The sequence below is a fragment of the Neolamprologus multifasciatus genome, chromosome 13, assembly GCF_963576455.1.
Source record: "Neolamprologus multifasciatus chromosome 13, fNeoMul1.2, whole genome shotgun sequence".
Lineage (NCBI taxonomy): Eukaryota > Metazoa > Chordata > Actinopteri > Cichliformes > Cichlidae > Neolamprologus > Neolamprologus multifasciatus.
The window spans coordinates 13,205,204-13,229,777 of NC_140451.1; the positions used below are offsets into that span (position 1 = coordinate 13,205,204).

Sequence of the window (24,574 nt, forward strand, 5' to 3'; positions counted from 1 at the left end):
CTAACATCTCCAAAATGTCAGGAGTAGTTAGTCATTACAACAAGGGTTTGTGAACTAAAAATCAAGAATGTGGGATACTGTTTGTCCGTGATTTAAACAGCCCAGCGGTCCTCCAGACGAAAGGAAAACCAATTTTGCAGAGGAGACCTACCTCGGCACTTGTGCAGATGAAACCAAAGGGAAGATATGCTTCACCATATTTTCTAGTCTTTGGCTTAGAATGAAGTTGGTTTGGAAACATATTCAGCTATACTTCATCTCCTGCTTTGTGTTTGTGTAGGCTCCCCATGCTAGCAGTTTCCAAGCGTTGTTTTTTTTGTAAGCCCTGTAATGGCTCTGCGTCCCCCCTAGAGGGCGGACCCCACACTTTGGGAAGGTCTGTCTTAATGAAGCCATGCCTTTTTCAATAAACTGTCTTTGGACTTTTCATAGAATATGTGGTTTTGCTCTACAGACAGCCAATAGTTGCAATGTTGAAAGATATTACAATAGAAAAGATATTTGGAGTAAAACGCTCAAGAAGCCAAAATAAAGAAGTTCACCGCATTACCTTGACTCAAAACAAAAAGAGAAATATTGTGTTTCCTTTTTAGCTACATAAAAAGGTCTGACTTTATGCATCCGTGAGCGTTTGAAGAAGTTATCACAGTACACCTCCTTCTGCCTTAACACAGACACACACACCTCATCAGTATAGGTTGTTATAGGCCAGCGGCAGTCCAGAGGTCAGATCATTACCGATGCAGTCATGGATCATAGATACACCTCTTATATTCGTCCTTCCTTTATCATTCCCTCGTGACCTCATCTGCTGTTGCACTTCTCATCTTTAGGATTAGAAAACGAGCCGATCTTTCTCCTTCACACATGCTATTCCCTATAGAATCAACACAGGTATTCCATCATTATAATTATTTGACCATTCATATTAACTGGCGAATTTATCAGCGGTGGCTATTGCACCATTAGTCACATTCTTCTTCATTTTGCAGAAGTAAAGCAGCCACTTCAGAATATTACAGCTGTTGTGTTGGATGTTCTTAACATACTGAGGAGTCCATAAAGAAGTAAAATGCACCAGATGAACTGTGACTTTTCCCTTACGAAGTCATGTCTGTCTTTTTTTTTTTTTTAAATCAGATAGCACAGAGCTTGTGCTGCTGGCAGTGGGAGCTGGCAGGAACGGCTCAAAGCCTGTGAAAGTCAAATGCTGTCTCTTTCAGTCTGAGAGAACAATTTTTGAAAATGTGAGCTACAGTAAAATGAACGATGCCTGAAGCATGCTGTACTTCCAATTTTCGTCTACAGTGCCATGCAGCAATGAAGCCTGAATAATACGGTGGGAACTATTTGTTCAGCTCTAATGTGTAAAATATGTGAGGCACATGCAGCATTTGTTGAATTAACATACAAATTGCTGATATATTATCTTATGGAATTTTCCAAATCTAGCAAGGCAGCGTTTTCTTGTCAAAACGTTTTATATTCTGCACTGCGTACAGCCTTAGAAGCGGCGTAGTGATGTTTTACACTGATGAAATAACCAGGCAGCTTACCAGAATGTTATCACTTCTATTTAGTCACACTGTGCTGAGCACTCATGCATAATTGTGTACATAAGCGTCTATCAAAATCAGAGGTCTGTTTTACAATATTAAGCCAACTCCATTGACGATCCCCTTGCCCTTATCATGATACAGTGGGCATCTAACGCCGACTGGCTTTTGGAAGTAAGAATTTGAGCTCAGCACTTTCTTCCAGGCTTTGGTCGTAACCGTGCCTTCTCAAAGCCCACTGTCAAGCTCGTCCTTTGATGTATGGATGGAGGCATTTTGTTCAAAGGGATAACCTTTTCTGGGCACTTCTTTGAAATGATAATTCGCCAGTCTGCTGCAGGTGAAGCTGGAGCTCTCTCGGCAGAGAGGTCAATCAAAGTCAAATGGAGGAGCCACTCACGGCTTTGCCTGCGTAACCAGTGCCAGCGTCTGGCTTCTACTGTCAGTCCTGCTCCCAGCTTAATCTCTGCTTTAGATAAACGGAGCAGGCACGGGGGATGTCACAGCGACAAGGAGACTTGAAGTAGCAAAACGCGCACCGGCCCATTGCGCCATCGTGGTCGCGAAAGATCTAGATGTTTCGGCGTGGTTGTGTGTTTACATAGACGATACATAAACGCCATATACAAGCTGAGTTTTTCCTTTGCTGCAGGCTCCGCGCATCAGTGGTGAGGGGGACACAGCTGTGTGTAATTACGTCAGTAATAAACCTGGATATGGTCCACCTGCCTCAGAGTGAACCCTCTATCCAATCCAGCGCGTCCGACAACAAAGGAGACGAGTGCTCACTGATTATGGCTTTGATGATGCAGCTAGACGGCAGCGTTTTATGGAGATATTTCTGTCTCACGAATAATTCCCTGAAATTATTCAATCAGTATCAAACAATGGCATGTGCTAGTAGTGTATGATAACTGATGTAAAAGACCCATATGTCACATATCATCACATATGTCACATATGTAACGTCAGAGATGAATAAAACCCAAAGAAAACGAACACAATACAGTATATATTTACAGTATATGTACGTATGGTATATACAGTAATATGCTCCTCTGCGCTAATGGATTGGTGACCTGCCAAGTGAATGGACCCTACCCAGGGTCCATTCACTAACAACCCTGAACATGTTTTGAATAAAGGGAATTAATTATTTCTGCTACAAATACTGTATATCAGTCTCTTGTTGCTGTCCATCTGGATGTAAGCTTCCAGGATTCTACATCCGCCAGCGCGCCTGTAACGAGGCGGCATAGGATACACAGACACAGCTCTCCCTTGGGTTCAGGCTCCAGCTGGCGGAGACATGCTAGGGCAACCTGTCCCTATTATTGTTTGTGACAGAACCAAGAAGGAAATGCAAGTAGCAAAAGTGCGTACGTGGAGCCTGCATGTCAGATTCTGCTGGCAGTGCCTCCAATGTAATTATGGGCATGGGTGGCCAGCTATGACAGCTTATCTGTTAGCCAGCCAGTAGGTGTCTGCTGCACCTGGTGAGCTGCATGCCACAATGATGAACCACCGATACACAAATTAAAAATCACGTACAGATTTTCATGAAAACACGAGACGTTTGCTAATGGCAATTTCATATTGTCTCATGCTGCTCGTGAACACAGCAGCACACGCGTCTGGCACCATGTCACAGAGCTAGCCACTCCCAAATCTTGTTTCTCAGCATTTCATGTGCCACGCTAATGAGTTACAAATGCATGGGGTGAACTCATGGCATTATCATTTTTAATTAGTCTCATACATAGACAGTTTGGATGAGACCTGTTTGTTCACAATTATAATAGAGAGTTATAGGTTTTGAGTTGATTAGGCTAGACGAACAAAGTGTTTTAGAGAGCATTTTAATGAAACAACAGAAAATAGGCATACTTCATTGTAAAAATCACAACAAATTAATACTAATTCATCAGGAATGAAATACTGAACAACCTTTGTCTCCTTTAAAGTTGAGATTTTGTGAGAAATGTAACTAAAAAGAGACCCAACTAATTTTAAAATACTTTAAACCCGATATTAAATTGAACATAGTTCAAAGGCATCATGTCAAATTCTAAAATATTAAGATATTATTGGAAAGTGTTAATTAGTGAGAGAATCTATCAAAAGTAAAGGCAGGTAGAGGCCTCGGCAGTCAGTGAAAAGCGACAATGGGAAATAGTGGAACAGTTCATAGTTTACAGTAATGTTTTCCCACTTGGGGATTTCATCATATACGGAATATTTAAAGATTCTGAGAATCTGAAGAAATATCAGCAATCGCATTTGCAAAGTGAAAGGCCAAAAACAGTACTGAATCTCTATGACTGTGTTGAAAACCAATATGCAGGAAATCAATGCCTTGGCAACGCTAAATCCACAAATCATGATTAAAACTTGGCCATGCAGAGAGAGAGGAGAAAAAAAAACAAAAACAAGTTCCCGAAATATCGCCACCTGCTCTGAGCCCAAGCTTGCTTATTTAAAATGGGCAGAGGTGAAGTCCAACTTTGGGCTCAAGAGTAGAAGAACCATCCAACTTTTAGTTCAGAATTCATAAGCCAGGATTTGTAATGCAATTGGGGGGGTGCCTAAGTAAATATGGCAGAGAGACTTTGCCAGTCTGTGAATATACGGGTTTTATAATAAGACATAATAAGTCAAAGGAAGTAAACAACATAATTTCAGTGATTCAAATATTTTGATTTCTATCATTTAAATCACTCACTCTCACACTTGGTGATTTTCATCTGTGGGAAGTTTACTAAAATAAGCATTGTGCACCATTTTTAATTAGCCCTGTTTTAAAAGTGTTGTGATTAGGATCTCAACACTTTTAAAACAGTGCTGGAATACAAGATAACTTAAATTATCTTAAATTTCACTTTAACTGCTTTTAAATTAAAGAAGGGCCTGTTTTGTTTTAATAAAGCATCCACAAGCTTACTCATGCCTAAGCAAAGACAGAAAACACATTTCTCTCAATAACCTTTGCAGCATTTCTGTTAATATGACCGTCCGCCCTGTGTACAGCCAGGGGACCTGGCCCTTTTGTGCTCACCCTAACAAAAATCCCTCCAATCAGCGATGAGTAATGAGTGGGCAGGTTATCATGCAGTGATCCCAGCTTTCTAATTAGTCTTCCATTAACTTTTCCAACCTTGGTAACCACAGGGTGCACACTTTACACACACACACATGCGCGATTCACATCCTCAAACTGAAATATGGGATCTCCACTCCAAAGTCAAAAATCTAAAATTAAGTATTTAATAACAGTTTATTTACTCTGCAGTGTTCATTTCATCCTTACGTTCACCCTGGTTGGCCAGAAATGGCTTTTTTGTAGAACCATTTTCACCATGTCGTCCTTCCAGAATAACAGCAGTCACATTATGTGTATCATCCCATAAAATGATTTGTGTCTTGTTCCCTGTCCATGTAAAATAATGATTAAAACATCAGGTGCACAGGAGTTGTTCTGTTATTCAGGGAAACTGTTAGATGGATCATTTTCCGATGACTATGCTACAATACCTGTGCACGCAGGTGACACGCTGCCTCTGTTTTTTAAGGTACAAACTAGTGAAATGTACTTTTTTTTAAAAGAAAAAGTCACAGATCAGACCTTCTCTGGCTCTTATGAATTCTTTCCAACACTTTGTTTAGATACAGACTGAATGTCAATGTTCAGCACCGGCATTTTTGGTTTCATTTGGCATCCTGGTCTAGCTGATGTCTGTCAAAGACCATACAATGTATTTCTGATCTGCAGAATAAAAGACGCTGCCTGAGCCTTGTGCAGAATGTGGACGCGGAGCAACAGAAACTAGACAAAAAGATTGACGGGGGAGAGAGAAACAGAGAGCGTATACATGACATGGATACAGATTTTTCTGTTTTGGTTTTTTTGGCTATAGCTCATATTCCCTCAGAGCAGTATTTCCCATTTTATCACATCTAATAGTGCATACGCAAAATGTAATCAGCACCCCTGGTATGTGTGTGTCCAAATGCACGCGCACACCAGCCTCTTTGTGCGATGCAAAGCATGAATCCATGATTCATCCTGTTTCACAGTGGGCAGTCGGTTTTAGAATGGAGCGCCACAAAAGAGTGATGGAAATTCCTGGGGAGCTGCTGTCCTGTGGCCTTCCAGCACCCAGTGGTATGCACTATCTTGGTGTATTATTGCTTTTTCTGTTTGTCAGCGAGCCCAAGACTTCAAAGGAGGCTTAAAGCATTCTTTCATTTTCTGTCAGGGTTGAAGGGTTGAGAGAGTGAGTCTACATTTTATGAACAAAGCCCCCCGAAGACATCTAGCAAAATAAAATGTTACCATCCGAGATGCAGCTCCTAACATTTACTCCAAAGCACTGATCATAAACTATTAATAGATGTATGTCTGTATGAGCACCAGAAGGGTGTCTCTTTGAATTGGATCCTTGTGCTGGGTTAGGTCAGGAATGGGGGTAAAGCTGGTGGGCCCCCTTTATTCCACTGGAACATAAAATCCTGCACGGAGGAGGATGGCGAGCAGATAGCTAGCATTACGGCTGTTGTGTAAAATTGCCATTATTCAGTCAAGCGATTATCTGCTGCCGTGGTGTGTAATGCGTCTCTGTGACCGTGACTGATGCCTGCACATCTAAGACTCTGCTGGAGAAGGGTGAGACTGAAAGAGGTGACCTCTTTCTTCTGAGTTCTATGAATCGTTTTTAGACACACTGTCAAAGTGTGGAAAACACAGTGGCAGTGGATCTGTCTTAAATCCAAAGCAGCTCTCTTCTTTTAGAAGGTGAAAAATTAAACTTATGTAAAGGTAAAGAAAACAAAAGTTTATCTTTGTGATGCATTTATACACATTTATACAGATTACATGATTATTTGCTATTCTTCCAGGCAACCAGACTTCTGTGTAACCAAACATCTATCCATCCTCTCTGTGCTTTAAGGTTGAAACCATTCAGTATTCAGTGTGCTTAAAGTTTCTAAGTGAAAAACATAACAATTATGAATTTAGACTGGGCCAAAAAAACAGCGGAGGAAATAGCAGGTTAATTAATATTTAATATTTGCAACTATAACGTCTTGCCAAGTGAAGTGTAGGAGTCAGTGAGCTCATTCAGCCATTTATCTGCTGTTTGTTTAGTTCATAAAATAGAAAGGAGCCTTCATAACCCCCCTGTGCTGAATTTTGTAGACTTTTTTTTCCCACTGGCATACAGTAGAATACATTTGTTTACTTTATCCTAGCAGCAAGTAGAAACCCATGGCAATAACAGAAGACAGTAGGCTGTGGCATCATCAGTCAAGTCACTTTATAGCTCCGGCTTGTTTTAGGCTCTTATGCATCACACAGTTTCAGAGGGTCTGATTGGGGCCAAATTTATTAGCATGGCAAGCATAAAGCCAGATGCATAAAGAACTAACTTCAGTGACAAAAACAACAAGGAATCTTGAAACAGATGGTATCCCTCTCCCCTCCATCCCCCACCCCTGTGGAGCTCTGCTTCCACGTAGAGACAGAAACACCTGAGACAGAACTGTGGCAAGATGCTTGGAACAACCTACTAAATAACAGTGCACTGACACAGTGCAGAAGACCTGCCTGTTTTAAAGGGAAATGGTAGCGGCTCCAGATATTTCAGGGTCTGACTGAAGTTTAATAGCTAATGAAACGATCCTTGTTGTTAGTTTGGGAAGCATTCTCAGAATACTGTTTTTTATGACATTGAAACAGGAAATAATAAGTCAAAATCTTGTTTTATATTAAGCGCTTTTGATTTCACAAAATATGTATCTGTGGCATTTAAATGAGGTTTCAGTACAAAATGTAATTACTCTGTGTTTTTCTTTTCAGCATTTTTAATTATGGCTTTATAATTAATTTGCTACTCCTCTTGTAATTTTCAAGTTTATTCCTTAACTTTTAATGTTGATTTAATGTCCGTTCCCATACAGAGGCTTATGCCCTTATCACACGCCCCATTAAATAATGCCTATTCTGATGTAATGTGCCGTACTATGTGCCAAAAGTTGTCCCAGCTTGTATTGTTTAGATGGTCTTTGGGGTAACTAATTAGATTACCGCATGGCGACCACTATTGTCAGATCTAAATTTGTCCGGTTAGTTTTTCTTCATCAGATTCACAGAGAGCCCTTTCAGCAATGAACATGCTCGTTAATTACTCTTCCGTATCTTTTCTTCTTCCCGTGCAGATCAAACGGGTCATTTTCTGCGTCTTCCTCGAGACTGATTTTGCCATCTACAAGAAGAAAATGTCTGTCATGTTTCAAGGTACGTGTAATCACTCGCATCCTTGCTGGATCATTACATTTCTTCTGCTACCTGACACTTTGTTGTTGAATTGATTAACACGCCAACTTTCTTCAAGTTTTCCAAGTCTTGGACAACCTGTGACGTCACCGCCTAAGTAATTGAACATATGCATACATGTGTTCAGTTAGTTAGGGAGTGACCTTGTGTATCCTTGGAACATCTGCAGCGAGAATTATCCTGTTCCTGGAAGCAGTAGTGTAAGGACCTGTCAGGTTTGGGTGACACCTTCAAATGCAAACATATTCAGCGCAACCAACCGCACAGCCTTTGGGGAGATTAGCGGTGAGAATTTATGCCCACAAGGTTGATAAAATAAGTGTCAAGTTCTCTACATATTACCTCACGATCTACCTGACCTATAATAGCTGTCTAATGGTTCGTGTGCTTGCCGTGAATGAGCGAGCTGATATTTCACGTGATCGCTGATAGTTTGATGAGAATTTAATGCCGGATTTGATTGACTGTAATAATAGTACACAACAGCAATTGTCTCCTGAAAAAAGTTAAAATATTCCGGGATGCATAGCAACCGTGACCATTCTCTTGGTTACTGCTCTCCAATTGTGTGTGTGTGTGTGTGTGTGTGTGAAATAAACAAACATCCATTATCTTCTACTCCCACTCTCCTTTCTGTCCCTTGCTCAATTCCCTCCCCCCTTTCATGCCATCATCTTTTTTTTCCGGGGACCAGGAGCAGTCACCAGCTCTGATGGGGGCTCCACAGAGGATTGAGTTGAATAGCTGGGGAGCTGAAAGAGGCTGGCTGGCTTCACCAGCCTAGCATTACCTTCCATTTACCTCACTTTTCGCTCCTCACCTCCCCAACGGAATACCGGCTCTCAGGCCTTCATCTCGCTGCTCCCAGATGGAGAGTGTTTTGTTCTCACTGCACTCCCGTCATCTCTCCCGCTCCCCGCCCAGACTCTTCCCTAAAAGATTACATTCCGAAGAGAGACCTTAATTATACTGCCTGCCCCCATGCACCCAGCACCCGTCTCATCATATTAGTGCTTTGAGATGAGAATCTGGAGCTGTTGTTCTCCAGTTATCACTCTCACCATTTAAAAAGTGCTGTGAGTGGATAAATGGCTTGTATCTCCCTGTGATTGGGAACAAGGAAGAAGCAAAATGACAGCTTGTGTGTATGCGTGTGCGTGCCACGTAGGGCATTCAGAAAAGTTTTGAGACTCACATTACTCTGAGCAAAATCTTTAAAAACTATTGTGTACCAAAATGTAATGAGTTGCTAATAAGGGAAGCCGAGGTCAGTCTTTGATTAAATTTGGGGTCATTTCAAAAGGTTACTACAGCACACACCGTGATGCAAGTGCTTTTGACATCAGTGTCTTACCTGTCACGTGTCCTTTGACCCCTGAGGTCAGGGCCACCTTTGCCCATCTTTGCTCTTTGTGGGCAGGAGAGGATAATTGGCTTAATAAGCATGACATTCCCACTCAGGGTCACTGTCTTAGTTAGGCAGACACCTTCACACCGCCCTCACCCACACCTCTTTTCATCTTTCACCTCATCTGTAAGTTGAAAGAATTTAATTCTCTGTCAAAACAAAACTTCTTTCAAGTTTTACCTTAAGGAAGAAAAGAATACTAAAATAATTACTTATGCTGTGAATGTAGACACTCACAGAAGCGACTGGATTCGTGTGTTTTATCCAGCCACGCTGCACTACGTAAATGGCTTCCAACAGTAGTTGAAAGGTGTTCTTTGAAGAAAGAAGTGCTGATTGGTATGATTGCATCATGGTAGGTAATGCATAACCCCATAGTGTGAAAAGACTTGCATTTAGCCTGTGCAGAATGGCAGTAGTGAATCAGAGGCTGTGAATTAGCTCTGCAGGTGTGCTCGAGCACTTTCAGCACATCTCATCATCCTCTCTGCTAGTGATAGACAGTCAGGTAGATCTTACGGCAACACTGAATGCATCACACAGAGACTTGAGACCATTCTGTCTCCTGCAGCATCCTCTCGCTTTCAATAACCCTCTGTCACGTCTGCACTTCCTGTTCTCCTTACTTATTCTCACACGTGTCTCCCTTTATTCCTGTGCCACATGCCCATTTCCTTAACCCTTCACACCCTTCATTCTTCCCCATTACATTGAGGAGAAGCTTCTCCATCACCTCCTTTATTTGCATACTGTTATAGAGCTCTTGTGAATGGTGGCCTTGATCTTTCTGTAATTTGTATGTGTGTGTGTGGTTATGCAAAACTCGGGATCTTCCCCGTGACATCAGTTTCAAGGATGTCTACAGCGGCAACTACACATACAATGGAATTTTTTTGTTTTTATTGAAGTCTTACTATTCTCATTTTTCATAGTATAGCCGCTTTCCTCATATTCAAGCAATCTGTCAAGTGACAATGACTGGAGCAGGAATGTGTAAACAGGACATTTGCATACAGGAAATTGCTTTATTACAATGTGCATTTCCACAAGCTGTCAGTGTGCGAGAGCCAAAATACGGTTACTCCTTTGCAAAGGGAGGAAACTGAAAAATAGCCTGTGCTGACATGAATACTCAGACACACCTGCATGCAGGCACATAAGCTGTGGCACACGTGCACAAAACAGGAAGTGGATTTTTTAATTTATTTTTTAAAGATTAGAACTGCGGTGTGCCTGGTATTTGAGCAATGGAGCAGCTGTTTGATGAGTAATGACGGAGTCCTCACAGTCACACAGAGTATTATATGTAGCTCGTGAAGATCGGCATGCTTTTGGATCTTTTGGAGTCATGAGTTTTCCCCTCTAACATCAACACCGAATCATGCAAATACACGAACAAGCTAAAGCACACAGCAGCACAAGCTGTTTGTTGTTGGGGGTTTTTTAGAAGGCGAAACTATCGAGTATGAACATTAATTGATTAAGTAGCAGAGCTCAATCAATGCAATTAATCATAAAACACGATTCTATTATGTATTCTGATTGGCGTGATTGACCACACGCTTCCCGTGCCACATATTATTTGCGCGCATGGAAGCAGTCAGGCATCTGTAGTTGTAGAGAGTGAAAGCATGTTGAAATTGATTCTGGGTACACTCCTCCACTAATATGATCCGGGTGGCTGCCCACAAGCTGGGCTCCATCTCGTCTTCTCCTCAATCAGCCACACTGCTGACAATATTAACACAGACCACAGGACTGCAGAGGCTGCTGCATTCTCTCCAACTGTTTCACCCACTTTCCAGTTGACATTTATTTACATAGCTTTTTAATACACACTGTATGCTCCTCGCCTCTTAACCCCTAACCCACACACACATGCACACACCCACCCGGCCATCAAATGTCCATAGTAAAAGAACCCCCTCAAACCACACCACTGCTTTTACAGCAGTAAAGCTGTGGTATGCACAGGCTTTTATCACACACATGTAATTTGCTGACGGAGGATATGAAGGGCTACAGGATCCCTGTGAGGGGTGAAAATGAAGTCTGTGTTGGTTTCACGAGGCTATCCCTCAGGGCAGGGAAATGAGGAGACCACGGTGTGTTAGTGATGTTATTGTCAGGGAGCACACTGAGTCTCTCAGTCAGCTTCGGCAGATACGAGGTTCCTGCTTTAGCCCTTCGCATTTGAAAATGTTGGGAAGCCTGTGCATAAATCAGACATGAAAATGGACAAATGTTATGTGCTGCTTATCTGTGTTTTTGGTGTTGGCTGGTCATGGTCACTCACTGATAATTTAAAGGTTCAGAATTGCTCGGTTTAGGGACACTATTTAAATTTAAATATGGCCATATCATTTCTCACAAGGTATTCCTATTTGTGCGTGAATATGTAACCCTAAAGGAATAGTTCATTCACTATTAGGAATTTAATGATAGGGTCAATACTTCTTTCCAAGAGTCAGATGAGAGGATCAATAACACTCTCATATATATTTGTTAAAAAGCTAGAGACAGCTAAGCTTAGCATAGCATAAAACACTGGAAAAGAGCTGAGCTCCATCAAAAGTGGAGAAAAAATACTGAGGTCCGTGCAAAAGCCTTGCAGCAATCCTTATTTCTTGTTTATTTTGCTTCCAAATAGCCAGACTTTCTTGTCATTTTTTAAAGTGGTCTTGCACAGTAGTTCTGATAGTCTTTGCATGTTTATCTTTGTCTTTTTCACTCATTTTCAGCCCAGTCCTTCTACACCACCATTTTCAAAGGAGTGGTTTTTAGTTTGTTAAGCCACTAGACACTGAACTATGAATCATTCAAACATAAAACAGGCACCTAATTTGAGGGATGAATCAGTGTTGTGTCTACAGACAGCTTAGCAAAAAAAAAAAAAAAACAGTTTTAAATTGTATCTTTGAGCATTTTGTTACTAGAAGCTTCTCACGAAAACGCATCATTTGTTCCAATTTCTTTGGTTGAAGCTATGAAAAATGCCAAAGATAACACAGCCCGACAGACATAAAATATTATTTTTGCACCAACAGGGTGATGCCCGAAGAGCTGTTGACCAAAACACTTGACAGATCTTGATATGGTGTGCAGTGTTTTCTTAAAAAATCTCAGGTAACTGGACAAAACAAGTATCTGAAAGTCATGACCTGATCCATCTACTGTTCACTGAAACCTCATCAGATGTGCTGTTATTGGAAGCGTGGCTTTCAAAAAGCCATTCATAAGAAGGGGCTAAGGTATGCTAAATTAAACAAGAACTGGACTCATAATCAGTGGCAACATGTCCGATCCACTGTGCTGACCCCTTTGGATATAAGGGGGTAGTTGCACATTAGATTGTACAGTAAAAACTGTACAATCAGTTTTCCCTATTTTTACCTTATATACTCGATTTCTACATATGTTTGCATCTCTGCACCGACTTCTAGTTTTCCTAGAAAATATAAAGAAATGAGTGGTAGCTCAAAACTTTTGCACAGAACTGTACCTATACATTATTATTGGTTCCAGTTCGGGAGCATTCCTGGAGTTTCACTGTCACTCCGATTGGATAATTACTTAATTTTGCTACGTGGTTGTAGATTTCTCTTCCCCTGCTTAAAGAGTTTATGCTAAGCTAACCATGTACCAGCTATTGTTTCACATTTAGCATGCAGACATGTGAGCAGAATCAATCTTGTCATCTATTTCTTAGAGCGTGAATAAGCCTGTGTACTGTCAAACAGCTGATCCTTTCTTGTCAGTTATCATATCACGCCATCCTGTTTAAATGTGTATGCGTATGCGATTTCTTTGGTTTGATGGCCTAGAAAGAAAACAAGAACCAAAAAAAGGTGTCACACGGGTCGTTCTGGACTAAAACATACTGCACCTTCCCTGTATTGAGCCGTGATCATAGCAGAATCATGTGTGGCCGGAGATGAGACACCTGATGTTTCCATTCTTGCGCTGTTGTAGTACTGTATCAGTGGACCTTCCTTTGTTTCCCCAAGCAGGGTTAGATTAATGCACTGTACCCTTTTATTCAGTGTTATACAAAAGAAAAGCCTGTCGCTGGATCCACTGGGAGCTCTGATGGTTACACTTCTACAGAACAGATGACAACAGCCTTTCATCAAAGCTAACGCTTGCTTTTGCTTGTTAACCACAGTGCAATCATTTCACAGACTCCTGCACAGCCACACACACACACATAAAAATACACGTGCCCTCATGAATAATGTAATCCATTCATATGAACTGTGCACATAAAAAAGGCAAGTACACATGTACTGTGTATATAGTGGCCTGACACAAGGCATCGAGAGGCATGCTGAGCTGTGCAAGATCTGAGTGTCTATGAGTGTGTATCGTGTGTAGGAGCCGTGAGCAGGCATCCACAGTTCCTCTCTTGCCTCATCTCTCACTCTGCAGTTCCTCCTGAAGCATAAACATCCAAAGCATCCGTCTCATCTCGCGCTGTGCAACTCAACTCATCCACCCAGAACACCTCTAGTACACTCAGTCTGTCTCACACAATAGACTTACAGACAAAAGAAGAGAAAATCAAAGGGTTTTTTTTGTTTTTTTTAAAGACGCAGTTGTCCACGCCAGCCTGGAGTCCTTGTATTTTCAGGAAATGGGAGGCTTTATGTCATTTATGCTGAGCCTACCAGCATAGATATAATTGGAAAAGAATGTTTCTCCAATGTGACCCCCTCTCCCCAAACATATACCCACATACTCAGTCATTTGGTGTAATAACTCTCGATATCCAAGGCCATCTGGTGGGAAATTGAAGGAGGTTGTTGAGTGTGATGAGGAACAGAAGGTGAAAGAGTTTCAGCGAAAAGCTTTTGGAACACACAAATGTGATCGTATTTCCCCGATTTACAAGGGTGGGTGCAGGTTCGAGTTTCATTGTTTGGTTTCAGCAGTCGGCATCATAACACTGTGATATTCTAATATTATAATCGTGTTGCCATGAGTCGGCTCGTGCATTATAAAAGAGCCTGGTTTGACACGCTGTCGTTTTCTCCCCCTCTGCCAGACAATGACATGGAGGTTACAGAGGAGCCGCCGAAGGAAGGTGAGTGACAGAATATTTCATGGTTGCCTTTTCACCTTAACACCTCCATTAAAGCACACAGAGGGTGAGTGAGTGGTGTAGCTTCAGCTTATGACAGTGATTTGCTGGGTTTCGCGAAGCAGACGAAATTGAATGTTTATGCATTTAGCGACAAGTTGAATCCCAGGCCTGACTCATCGCTGTTAAAAATACTTCATGTCAGGTGCATTACATTACAAGAGCTTATATCAAAGCCAATTCCCAACACCATTCTCTTCATCCGGCTTACGGGCACAATGCCTTCAGACCACCTAAAGCGAGTGACAAAGAAGCAGCAGAGCTACATCCCTCCGCAGCGTGCACCGGGTGATAGCACAAACACAAACTGTCAGCGCATAATGCTTTTATCAACACACCATCTTGGAACGAGGCCTGAACGTACCAGATACTGCTTATCAGGATAAACTACTGACATTTGTCTGTGCACTGATGTCCTGAATAAGCAATGACACAAACTGATGGCCACATAGAAGCGCGTGTGTGCGTTTGAATAGCAGAAACAATAGCCATAATAACATAATAACAATAACAGCAGTTTGGTTGTTACTTGCAGACGTACTGTATAAAATTCAGTTTTATGAGATGTTTGATAAATGTTTGATACCGCCAGTAGCAATTCTCTCCAAGGTAGAGTGTTGCAAAGCAGTACGTGAAGAGCTTTTATTTTATTTTATTTTATTTTAATTGTGATCACAGTGGGATTAGCAGTGAGGTTTTCCCACATCTAACTGCTCAAACCTCATAGTACATGTGCAGCCATCTGAGCGAAAAGCAATGTTAGTTTTACAGTCTGCAGAAGAAAGTCTTCAGATTACTGTAGATGTAGAAACGTGGGTGCTATCAAAATGTTTTTCTCCAAAAGTCACCCCCATGATCTACCAATTACACGCATGTGTGTTTTCACTTTGGGTGAACATAAAAGGGCTGTTTTATAAGCGCACTGTAAAATGTGATATTCCAAAGTGAAACAATGTGGCTGAATCGTAAAGGCTTGGTCGAGGGGAGCTGTTTTTTTTGTCTTGACCAAGTGTGCTGGGTTTTTATTGTTGTATTCCTCACCAGCTATTTTATGCTGCATACAGTACCACACTATACTGAAACAACCCCTGATAATTCCTGGCTCTGTTGTATCATCATACTAGCCCTTTCCTGGTCCAGTTTGGCCTTGTTTGATGGGCTTCTGCACTGGTGCCAAAGACTGGCCTTTTATTCTGCTCCAACAGCCAGAGTTTGAATCAGTCAGCCTGGAAGCTATTCAAAGGCTCAAATGACTGCAATTCTCACACGGAATGACGCTTTTGTCCCAGACTGTGGTCTGGAGTTGGTGTCAAAGCCTCACATTCTTCCCCTTTTCTCCCACCAGCGTCATTTTTATCAGGCAGGTATAAAACAAAACACAAGAGCCATCATGCTCTCCCACGGGCTTTTGTCGCGTGGTCCACAGAGACAGAACGGCCAAGAATAATCACTGCTTCAAAGAGTCAGCTTTACTCACACCATCTCACTCACCTTGATGCCAGAACGACATGCTCTTTGCTTCCTGGTAGCGTTTTGGGATAAGGATGTGTCTGCCCAACTGAATCACCATTTATTTTTGTTGATTTATAGATAACATAAAACCCCCTACCAAAGCAGCAACCGAGGAAGAGAGCGAGGACAACACCAGAGGTAGAGTGTGCTCGTTCTGACTGTGCATGTTTGTTCCGGCTCCTTCTTCCTAACGCGCCAAGGAAACTTTACTGGCAGAGGAAACACTGATATGTGTTTACTTTAAAAACAGTTGTTGTGTGTGTATAAAGTAAAGGAGCGTTCTCTTGGTCAGTAATCTCTTGCTCTTCTGATGCCAAGTTCCTCTTTGGGGAAATGAATACAAGATGAAGCTCGGTCTTTTTAAAAGAATGTTTTCTTAGAGGCAAACTTGTTTAAGAAGCCATTATCTGGCTATTCTGCAGTTTCAGCCCCTTTGGATGTGTAATATTGAAACAATTATAGGCTTCTCCGATACGATGGACCAAAGATAATTAGATTCTTACACTGGAGGGTGTTAGTAGGCAATTAAAATCGTACACCATCCATTTGTCTTCAAGCCTTAAGGTTGCAGGAAATTTTTGAAGATAGCAGTCATGGCTGTTGTCTTTGGGGAAACCGTTCCTCTCACTGATTGTGAGAGGCTGGTCTAGATAGTGCAGTCACTTCAAGGGCGCCACAGCATTCTGTGTTCCTCAACAAAGCACAATAAGTCTTTCTCCCTGCCTCTTCAACATACCTTTGCCATAATCCACAGTAATTCAGTATGATTCACAAATTCAATCATCAGCATTAGAAGGGCATAAGTATTTTGTAATAATCTTTATAAATCCTAATTTATCAGGCCCCGCAGCTTAATAGTAACTAATCCATTCACAAAAGGCCTTGGCACAGCTTTCTAGCATGGGAACAGTCAGTCCTTGACACAACCTCTCTCACAGGGAGGCAATGAAATGATTTTGTGCTGCCTGCACTGTAAAGGTTAGGTCTGGTTCGATGTAGCACATAGGTGGGATTAATCATCGAAAACACTCAAGATTGCAGAAAGCAAAGTAAACGCTAAGTGCAAAAACAACCTGTCAGTTACATAAAACAGACATTATAAGGTGCTTGAGAGCCTCGTGCTACTTGTGTGTACCAGAGCAAGCTCTTCTAGCAACTAAAATATGTATTTCACTCTTTCATGCACTGTAGTCATTGGTGTAGTGAAGGACCTTTTTTTTAAAAAAAAAGCATCAACTCTGCAGCAGAGTTGATGAAGTGTGTCTGTCAATATGCCTCTGTGAGATCCATTACTCTTCAGGGAATTCACGCCACAGTCCATGGGTCAGATATGAGGGGCTTTTAGTCACAGTACTGATGAAGGGAAAACATCAAGGTTTTCACCAATGTTTTGCCCTGATAAATACACTGGTTAGTGGACTGAAGGTAATTATAGGATCTCTCCGTCCCACACAGAAGCACTGCTGCATTTACAGTTCTTTTGTCACCTCACAAGCAAAAGGCCTCTTTCGCCTCAGTGGACACAAGGAAGGAGACAGTTAAAAGCACACAATTAACACATACACCCAGGCCAAACATAAAAGAGCAAGTAACCTGTGGTAGAACTCACCATTCAAACAACACAGCAGCTTCAGTTTTTGAACACTAGACAGCATCAAAATACAGCTTATTTTAATGCATATATTTCATTTAATTTTCAAAAAGGATATTTCACTACACAGCATTGCATACATGATGCACGATTAAGTCATATTAAAAGAACAATGCAGGTGGCTTTCAAGTTTGATCAACAGCATTTTATCTCTTCTTCAAATGAAGCTAACATGATCCAACGTCACCGGCAAACATCCTTGGGGAGTATATGAAAGGTGGGGGTCACAGACTGACTCTGTGTGTGTGTGATGAGCTGTGCTGTGATGTAATCCACATGAAACAGAAGCACAGCATGCAGACGCCACAAGCTATAGAAAGAAAAACCAAGAGAGGTAAAAAGGTGGCTGAGACACGGAGGTGAAAGCTGGCAAGGAGTTCCAAGCTGGACTCAAACCTCTTTAGAGCACACCTGAGTTGGCAAGCGGCACTACAGTGCCCATTATTTGATATCAGATTGGTATTAGTGAGATTAGTGTGTTACAGGACACAGTAAAATATGAACATTAAGCCAGAAATCAATGCCTGTTTGCCTGGAATGCTTAAGTTTAGTGGGAAAGACCGAGGATAGAGAGGGGGGGATGGTGAGAGATGGCACAAAGTGGACATGCAGATTAATAACGCTACGTGTGGACAGACAGTGAGCCTCTCTGTGGGATGCCATCTAGCTCCGTGGTACCCTATAAAGGATCTCTCACAAACGTGCTTACTCTTTACTCTGTGCACACACACCTCACGTGCAAAAGGTCTTTGAACGATTGCTATTGCTCATGTTTTTCCTTTTTCCTTTACAAATGTCTCATGAATTTTTCACATTCCCTCATTTTTTATCTTTTTTTCCTGTCCTTTGCTCCACTTTGCCTTAATAAAAGGAATAGTAGAAAGGCCTGGTTGGGGGGGGATTGGAGCCGAGCTAATGGTTGGATGTGAGTGTGTGTGAGCGTTCACGCATTCCAGTTAACTTGTTCCCATTTCCATTTATTCCCGTCTGAGATATTGCTTTTATTTACTAGTAAACATCAACTACAGGTGATGTTTACTTAACAGGCGTGCAAGTAGGGTACAAAAGGAAGGTTGAATATCAGCCTATAAATAGTTTATGTCCTTGTAATACTGTAGCCCTGAATGTGATGTAGACATTAATAAATCATTTAAGTGTGTGTGAGACGAACATTTTATTCGGAAAAACATTCCGCTTTTGCTCAGTCAACAGACGTGCAGGCGGGTACCTAAAATTGCCTTTTTGTCACCATGTTTCTTGAAGTGGAATTCATCAGAATATTGACAGTAAAAGTCTCGAGGTGTTGCCCGAACCCTTCTGTGTGAAGTATGTCAGACCCTTATTTACAGTGATGACAGTATTGTATAGCGAGCACTGGGTAAGAAAGCTATGGCAATGCTGCCACCTGGTGTTTCGTATTCATGGATGAGCGATATCCTGAAGGTGTTATTTGGGTTTTTACCTTTTAAAGAGACAGCATTTAAATTGATCTTACCTCAGAGCCTTTAGAAGTCACATCTGCACAATACATTTATTTGTTTTTCCTTCATTCTTGCATGTGGTCTTTTGGTGTGTGTGTGTGTGTGCATTCGATCCACAATCTGTCCCACGTTTTCCTTTATCACAAATTGAATGCAGTTTCATTCAATAAGCCAAATACAAATGATCAAATAACAAAGAGGAAATTACAGTCTGTCTTTTGTCATATCTGATAAATTGTTGTTTGGGACAGATAGATACTTTGGACAGATACAAGGCCCTCGCATAATTTTAAACAAAAAAGGTGACCTCAAGGCTAGCGGAGGATTCATCTTAAGTTGTTTTTCCCCCAATAAAGTATTCTTTTCAGCCCCCTGTCTGTGGCTCTATCTCAAATGCCAGTCATGATTAATAGAAAGGCTCGCCATCTACTGTGTGTCACCAGCATTCTGCATGATGGACAGAGATACTTGAGACAAACATGCAGCACTGGTAGAACTGGCCTTTTTCCCATTTAATGGAGGCTGGCATTTTTATTGTTCTGAGTGCAGGGCAAAATTGCATAGATATGAAAAATGGTTTCTCTCTGCAGCTTGTTAAAAAAGCAATTATAGAAGCTGCACAATAGCCATTGTAAAGCATGTTCTCTTATTGGTGTCATGGCTTTCATTTACTCAATTTGTCCCAAATGTCATTGGTTTATGTGCCTGTCTGTGTGTAAGAGTGCAAGAGTGCAAGAAAGCGGTGAGGAGGGTGGGAGTAGTAACAGATAGGATTTTTATTCATATCAAATTCTGCCTTTTGTGCATCCGGTGGACATTTCTATGGAGTTCAGTTTATAGGAGGATGTAACAGGATAAAAGCTGTAATGACTTGAAATTATAGTTTGGTGATGGCAGCACCTGTGTGTAATGTACGAGTAACGTTCTTCAAATATATGTGTAGCATATATATGCTTTTACATAAAAAGCTGTAAGATGATTCTTTTTTTTTTTGTTTATAACCAAAACTGCAAAAATATTTTTATTCAGTCTTGTTGACCAGGGTGAGTTTGGGCAACACTACAACATCGGCATGTTATCTTATGCACGCAACATAAAGTAACATGCCCTGCAAATATTCAAAGCACTACTGTGGCTTATTACTTCCCCAATGCTACAAATTTAAGAGCCTCTTTCTTATAACAAAGACCCAAAACTGCTGTCTTAAAGCTAGGTATGTTAAAGACCTCCTGTGTTAGTCCCCTGTTGTGTTTATGCAAAATATAGAGTAATTAAAATGTTATTAGAAACATCAGTAGCAAGTATCTGTAAACTCAAACATGGACAGTCCCAACAGTATAATGCTGTTTCAGTAATGAAAAATAACTTAGGTTGGACGTTGCTGCTTTAAAATGCGGCGTCAACACCCTCAAAATAAATCCTTTGCATTAGGAAGATAAAGAGCTAAACAGTGATCATTATTATGACTGTTTCCTTTGCTTTTTAAAATGAATGACTGGTATTATTCATACCGATGCCTCTGTTTGGCTGATGATTTTTTTCTCTCCCTTTTCAGGTACAGAGGGAGGAGGTGATGAAGATAACGGTGACAATGGTAATGTAGCTCTACGGACCATTAGCGCATGTTCTGAGCCTCTCGGCTCTACCGATGCTTCTTGATGTCATTTGTCATCAAAAATGTAATTTTTTTTCTTTGTTTCAGTACAGTCTTTCCATCCCGTGTGTCACTACTCTAACAAAAAAAAAAAAGTTCTCTTATCACAGACGCGTGGAACAAAGAAATCCCTCAATTATGTATGGCTTTAGAAGTGACATTCTTTTTCCCTTCGTTTTTGTCACTTAATTTATGCATGTCTTTGTAGATCCATTGCTCTCATACTGTAGAACAAAGGCAAAGCTGCAGAAAGAGATGGAATGAAAAGGCTGTTTGAGGTGATATCGAAAGCCAAGTCGATTCAACTCCAGACGCTGGCGCTAAACCCGTATGTTTTCTCTTTTGAATTTCTCTTGTCTTTCTAAATACAGGTGAACCTCAAGATGTGGAGATGGAGAGTCAGAGTCAAGGTAAAGTACAGTTACAAATCAAGGGTCCAACGGTGCAATTACCTGTTGTCTGGGGCTATGTCCACACATACCCGGGCATTTTTGAAAACGCAGATTTTTCTATGCGTTTGCACCTTTCGTCCACACGTAAACGGCGTTTTTGGTCACTGAAAACTGAGATTTTTAAAAACTCCGGCCAGGGTGGATATTTTCTAAAACTCAGTTTTTGCATTTATGTGTGGACAAGAAAAACAGAGAAAACGCAGCGTCAAAGGTGTGCGCATTTTTTGACGTCACACTGTGCGCCATGTTATTGTTTCGGTGAAATGAATCTCTACAATACTATTACTGTTAATTGTACGCTCTGCAGTGTTTAAATGCTTACATATACACACACAGTTACTGTCCCTCCACACATACGACTCGGTTCTGCTTCTATGCCCCAGCTTTGTTTACTTTTTCCCACCTAAGCTTCTAGACTTCTGATTGTCCAATATTTCTGCACGGTTAGGAATATATCGCCACCTGTTGCTTTGGCATGTTCCTAGCAGCGTTTTCCTTCGGCGCATTGAAGCAGAACAGTCTGGAAGGACAGAAACTGTGTGTATATATAAGCATTTAAACACTGCAGAGAGTAAAATTAACAGTAACAGTGTTTTGTCTAAGTCCGCCATTGCAGAAATCCATTTCACCGAAACAATAACGTGGCGCACATTGTGACGTCAAAAAAGGCGCACACCTTTGACGCTGCGTTTTCTCCGTTTTCCTCGTCGTTTACGTGTGGATGAAAGGTGCAAACGCATAGAAAAATCAGCTTTTTCAAAAATACCCGGGTACGTGTGGACGTAGCCTGAGATTACTGTACCCAGCACTTACTCAAATAGAATTTTAATCATTACTTATTATTTATCCCTGGGTCTCCTCCACAGTGTGTTATTTGTCTTTTTTTTGTCCTGTCTTCCTCCCATAACCCCCAACTGGTCGGCAGATGGCTGCGACCTGCTTAGTTCTGCTGATGGTTTCTTCCTGTTAAAATAGGAGTTTTTCCTTCCCACTGTCACCAAGCGCTTGCTAAAAGGGGGTCATTTGATTGTTGGGGGTTTCTCTGTATTATTGCAGGGTCTTTACCTTACAATATATACACCACATTGTTGATGTGATTTGGCAATATGTCAGTGAAATTGAATTGAATTTGATTGAAGCGCACAATGAGAGTTGACCAACATCCAGCTTCTCAGTCGCTCAATCTTTTTAGAGTATTTCTTCCTTTTTAAATCCAACCTGAGCCATCTTGTCAGCAGAGCAGAAATAAGTAGTACACACTGTTTTAAATGTGTATGTATAACACATCCAGAGGCTCTGATGTGTTGTATTGTGCTGACAGCAAGAGCCTCAAATGAACTGCGTGTGTGTGTGAATGTGTTTTAAAGGAGCAACTATTAACTTTGAGCCAGAACCATTTCTCTTTCCTGAATATCCTCTGTGCTGCTGGTATATAATTAAGATTCTGCATTTGCATACTGGCAGCGCCTCGTCTCTCCTCTGTTTTTGTTTTATTCAAATCCAATCCCATTGACAGCAATTTGACAGATAGAGCTTCTCTGAACATGAATTTTGTAGATATTCCATGAGCAAGTTATAGCAAATGCTACCCTGGGATGGTATCCAAGAGCTGAGATATGTAATTACTTTCTCATGAGACATAAACAGAGAGTTAGGAGCTTGGAAGAGCAAAAATATACAATTTAAAACAACACCTGCAAGATAATTCTGCAAAAAATGCTGCACAAAATAAAAAAAAATGCTGCTGTTACATCATTCTCAAGTGTGTGTGTACTGCAGGTGAAATCCAGCCACCACAAATCAATATGATGTTCAATCTGTGGTCTTGGTTACTTAGTAAAAAATGTAGTCTTTGTGCAAAAACCAATATTAGCCAATTTATCTACATCAGATACTGTTTTCATCCACATTTAGCTTTGTGTTATTTTTTACACTCATATTTTGTTCTTTGACTACTAATACTGTACATATTTTTGAATATAGATGACTTTTCTTTAAAAAGTTAAAAACTCTTTTTGGCTGCACGCCCCCAAAAGACACCCTTAAAACCTCCACCATTCCAACTCTTTTGACGATGTTTCCTTCTTTTCTGTTACTTCCATTCAAACTGACAAAGAGCTACCTGTTGGTGTGAATATGTTTGACAGATTTCTGTCAGCAGTAATGAAGCACAGGTTGGTTTTGTGCCACATGTAGCTAGATTTAATAGTAAGAGCTTTGACTCCCAGTGTCTGAATTAATCCTTCAAAATGCGCTTCCTTTTATTTATTTATTTATTTATTTGTTTGTGCCTTTAGATGGTGATCCAGCAAACGCAGAGCAAAATCCAGAACAGTGCGACAGAAAGAATGAAATTCAAAATAAAGACACCGATGGGGATAAAGACACCGATGGCGATAAAGGGACCGATGGCGATGAAGAGACTGGAAATATCAATGAAGGAGGCCCCGCCCACGATGAAAACAAAGGTCAAGAAACTGTTACCAACGACAATACAGAGGGGAAGAAAGGTATGTACAAGAGAGCAGTTTGGCTGTGTGTTTTATCCAGATACTCAGTGTTGATGATAAAAATGATTTCTGATGATTTCCTTGTTTTTCTGTTGTTTCTTAACCTCTTAAGCCCCAACGCCCCCTGATACGGGGGCAAAAAGCAGGAGATCAGGTAGGCTTGGGGCTTAAGAGGTTAAATTACAGGTTAATATCCACAGGGTATTAGGCAGGAAGATATGAATAAATCAGTTCAGTTCATGAAACGTAGTATAGTAAAATAACTAAAAACTAAAATAACTAAATGGAAAAACTGATTTTGATTGATTTTTTTTCTTTTTATCAGTAATGTAATGTTACAGTACAGAGCTGGTTAATAATAAATGCACAAACGTTTCAGCTGTACAGACAGAAAAAACAGACCCCAGTGAGGAGGTCTTGGATCTAAACTGTATGCAGACCGAGCCTCACGGTCCACAGCACATGCATGTTTTAAGGCATATTAACAGAGCTGCTCTGACTGAAGACGAGACAGGCTGAGCTGGGGTTTTTTGCAGGCCAATGAAGACTCTTGTGTCATGTTAGAGTAGTGTAGTGTAACATCTGCTTCTTTTCCTTAACAGAGGAAGTGCAGGCTCCTCAAATGGAAGTAAATGTTGTGGAAAATCCTGACGACAATATGGAAGGTAAGATCTGATTTGTTGGATTTGATTTGTATGAATGTGCTTTTCTGGTCCAGTGTGATGCATTTGTATACTTGCATACTGAATTTGTATTTTTGTTGGTCTGTTAGTAGCACTAGTTTATACTTGGAATCAGTTTCTGCCCACCTGAAACATCAATCAGTATAGAAAGTTACGACTGCAGGGAACCACAAGTGGCCAAACACATCTCCAG

General features: G+C 41.0%; 1 protein-coding gene across 1 annotated transcript in view; it reads left to right on the forward strand.

Annotated features, from left to right (window-relative positions):
- macrod2 (mono-ADP ribosylhydrolase 2) overlaps positions 1 to 24,574 on the forward strand; it is a 406,707-nt gene that overhangs the window by 361,101 nt on the left and 21,032 nt on the right. The window contains exons 9-15 of the mRNA XM_085183333.1: positions 7,773 to 7,851; positions 14,343 to 14,381; positions 16,029 to 16,088; positions 20,638 to 20,676; positions 21,108 to 21,146; positions 23,486 to 23,698; positions 24,301 to 24,363. Of these exons, the coding sequence (XP_085039459.1) occupies positions 7,773 to 7,851; positions 14,343 to 14,381; positions 16,029 to 16,088; positions 20,638 to 20,676; positions 21,108 to 21,146; positions 23,486 to 23,698; positions 24,301 to 24,363 (532 nt within the window). The remainder of the gene's footprint in view (positions 1 to 7,772; positions 7,852 to 14,342; positions 14,382 to 16,028; positions 16,089 to 20,637; positions 20,677 to 21,107; positions 21,147 to 23,485; positions 23,699 to 24,300; positions 24,364 to 24,574) is intronic.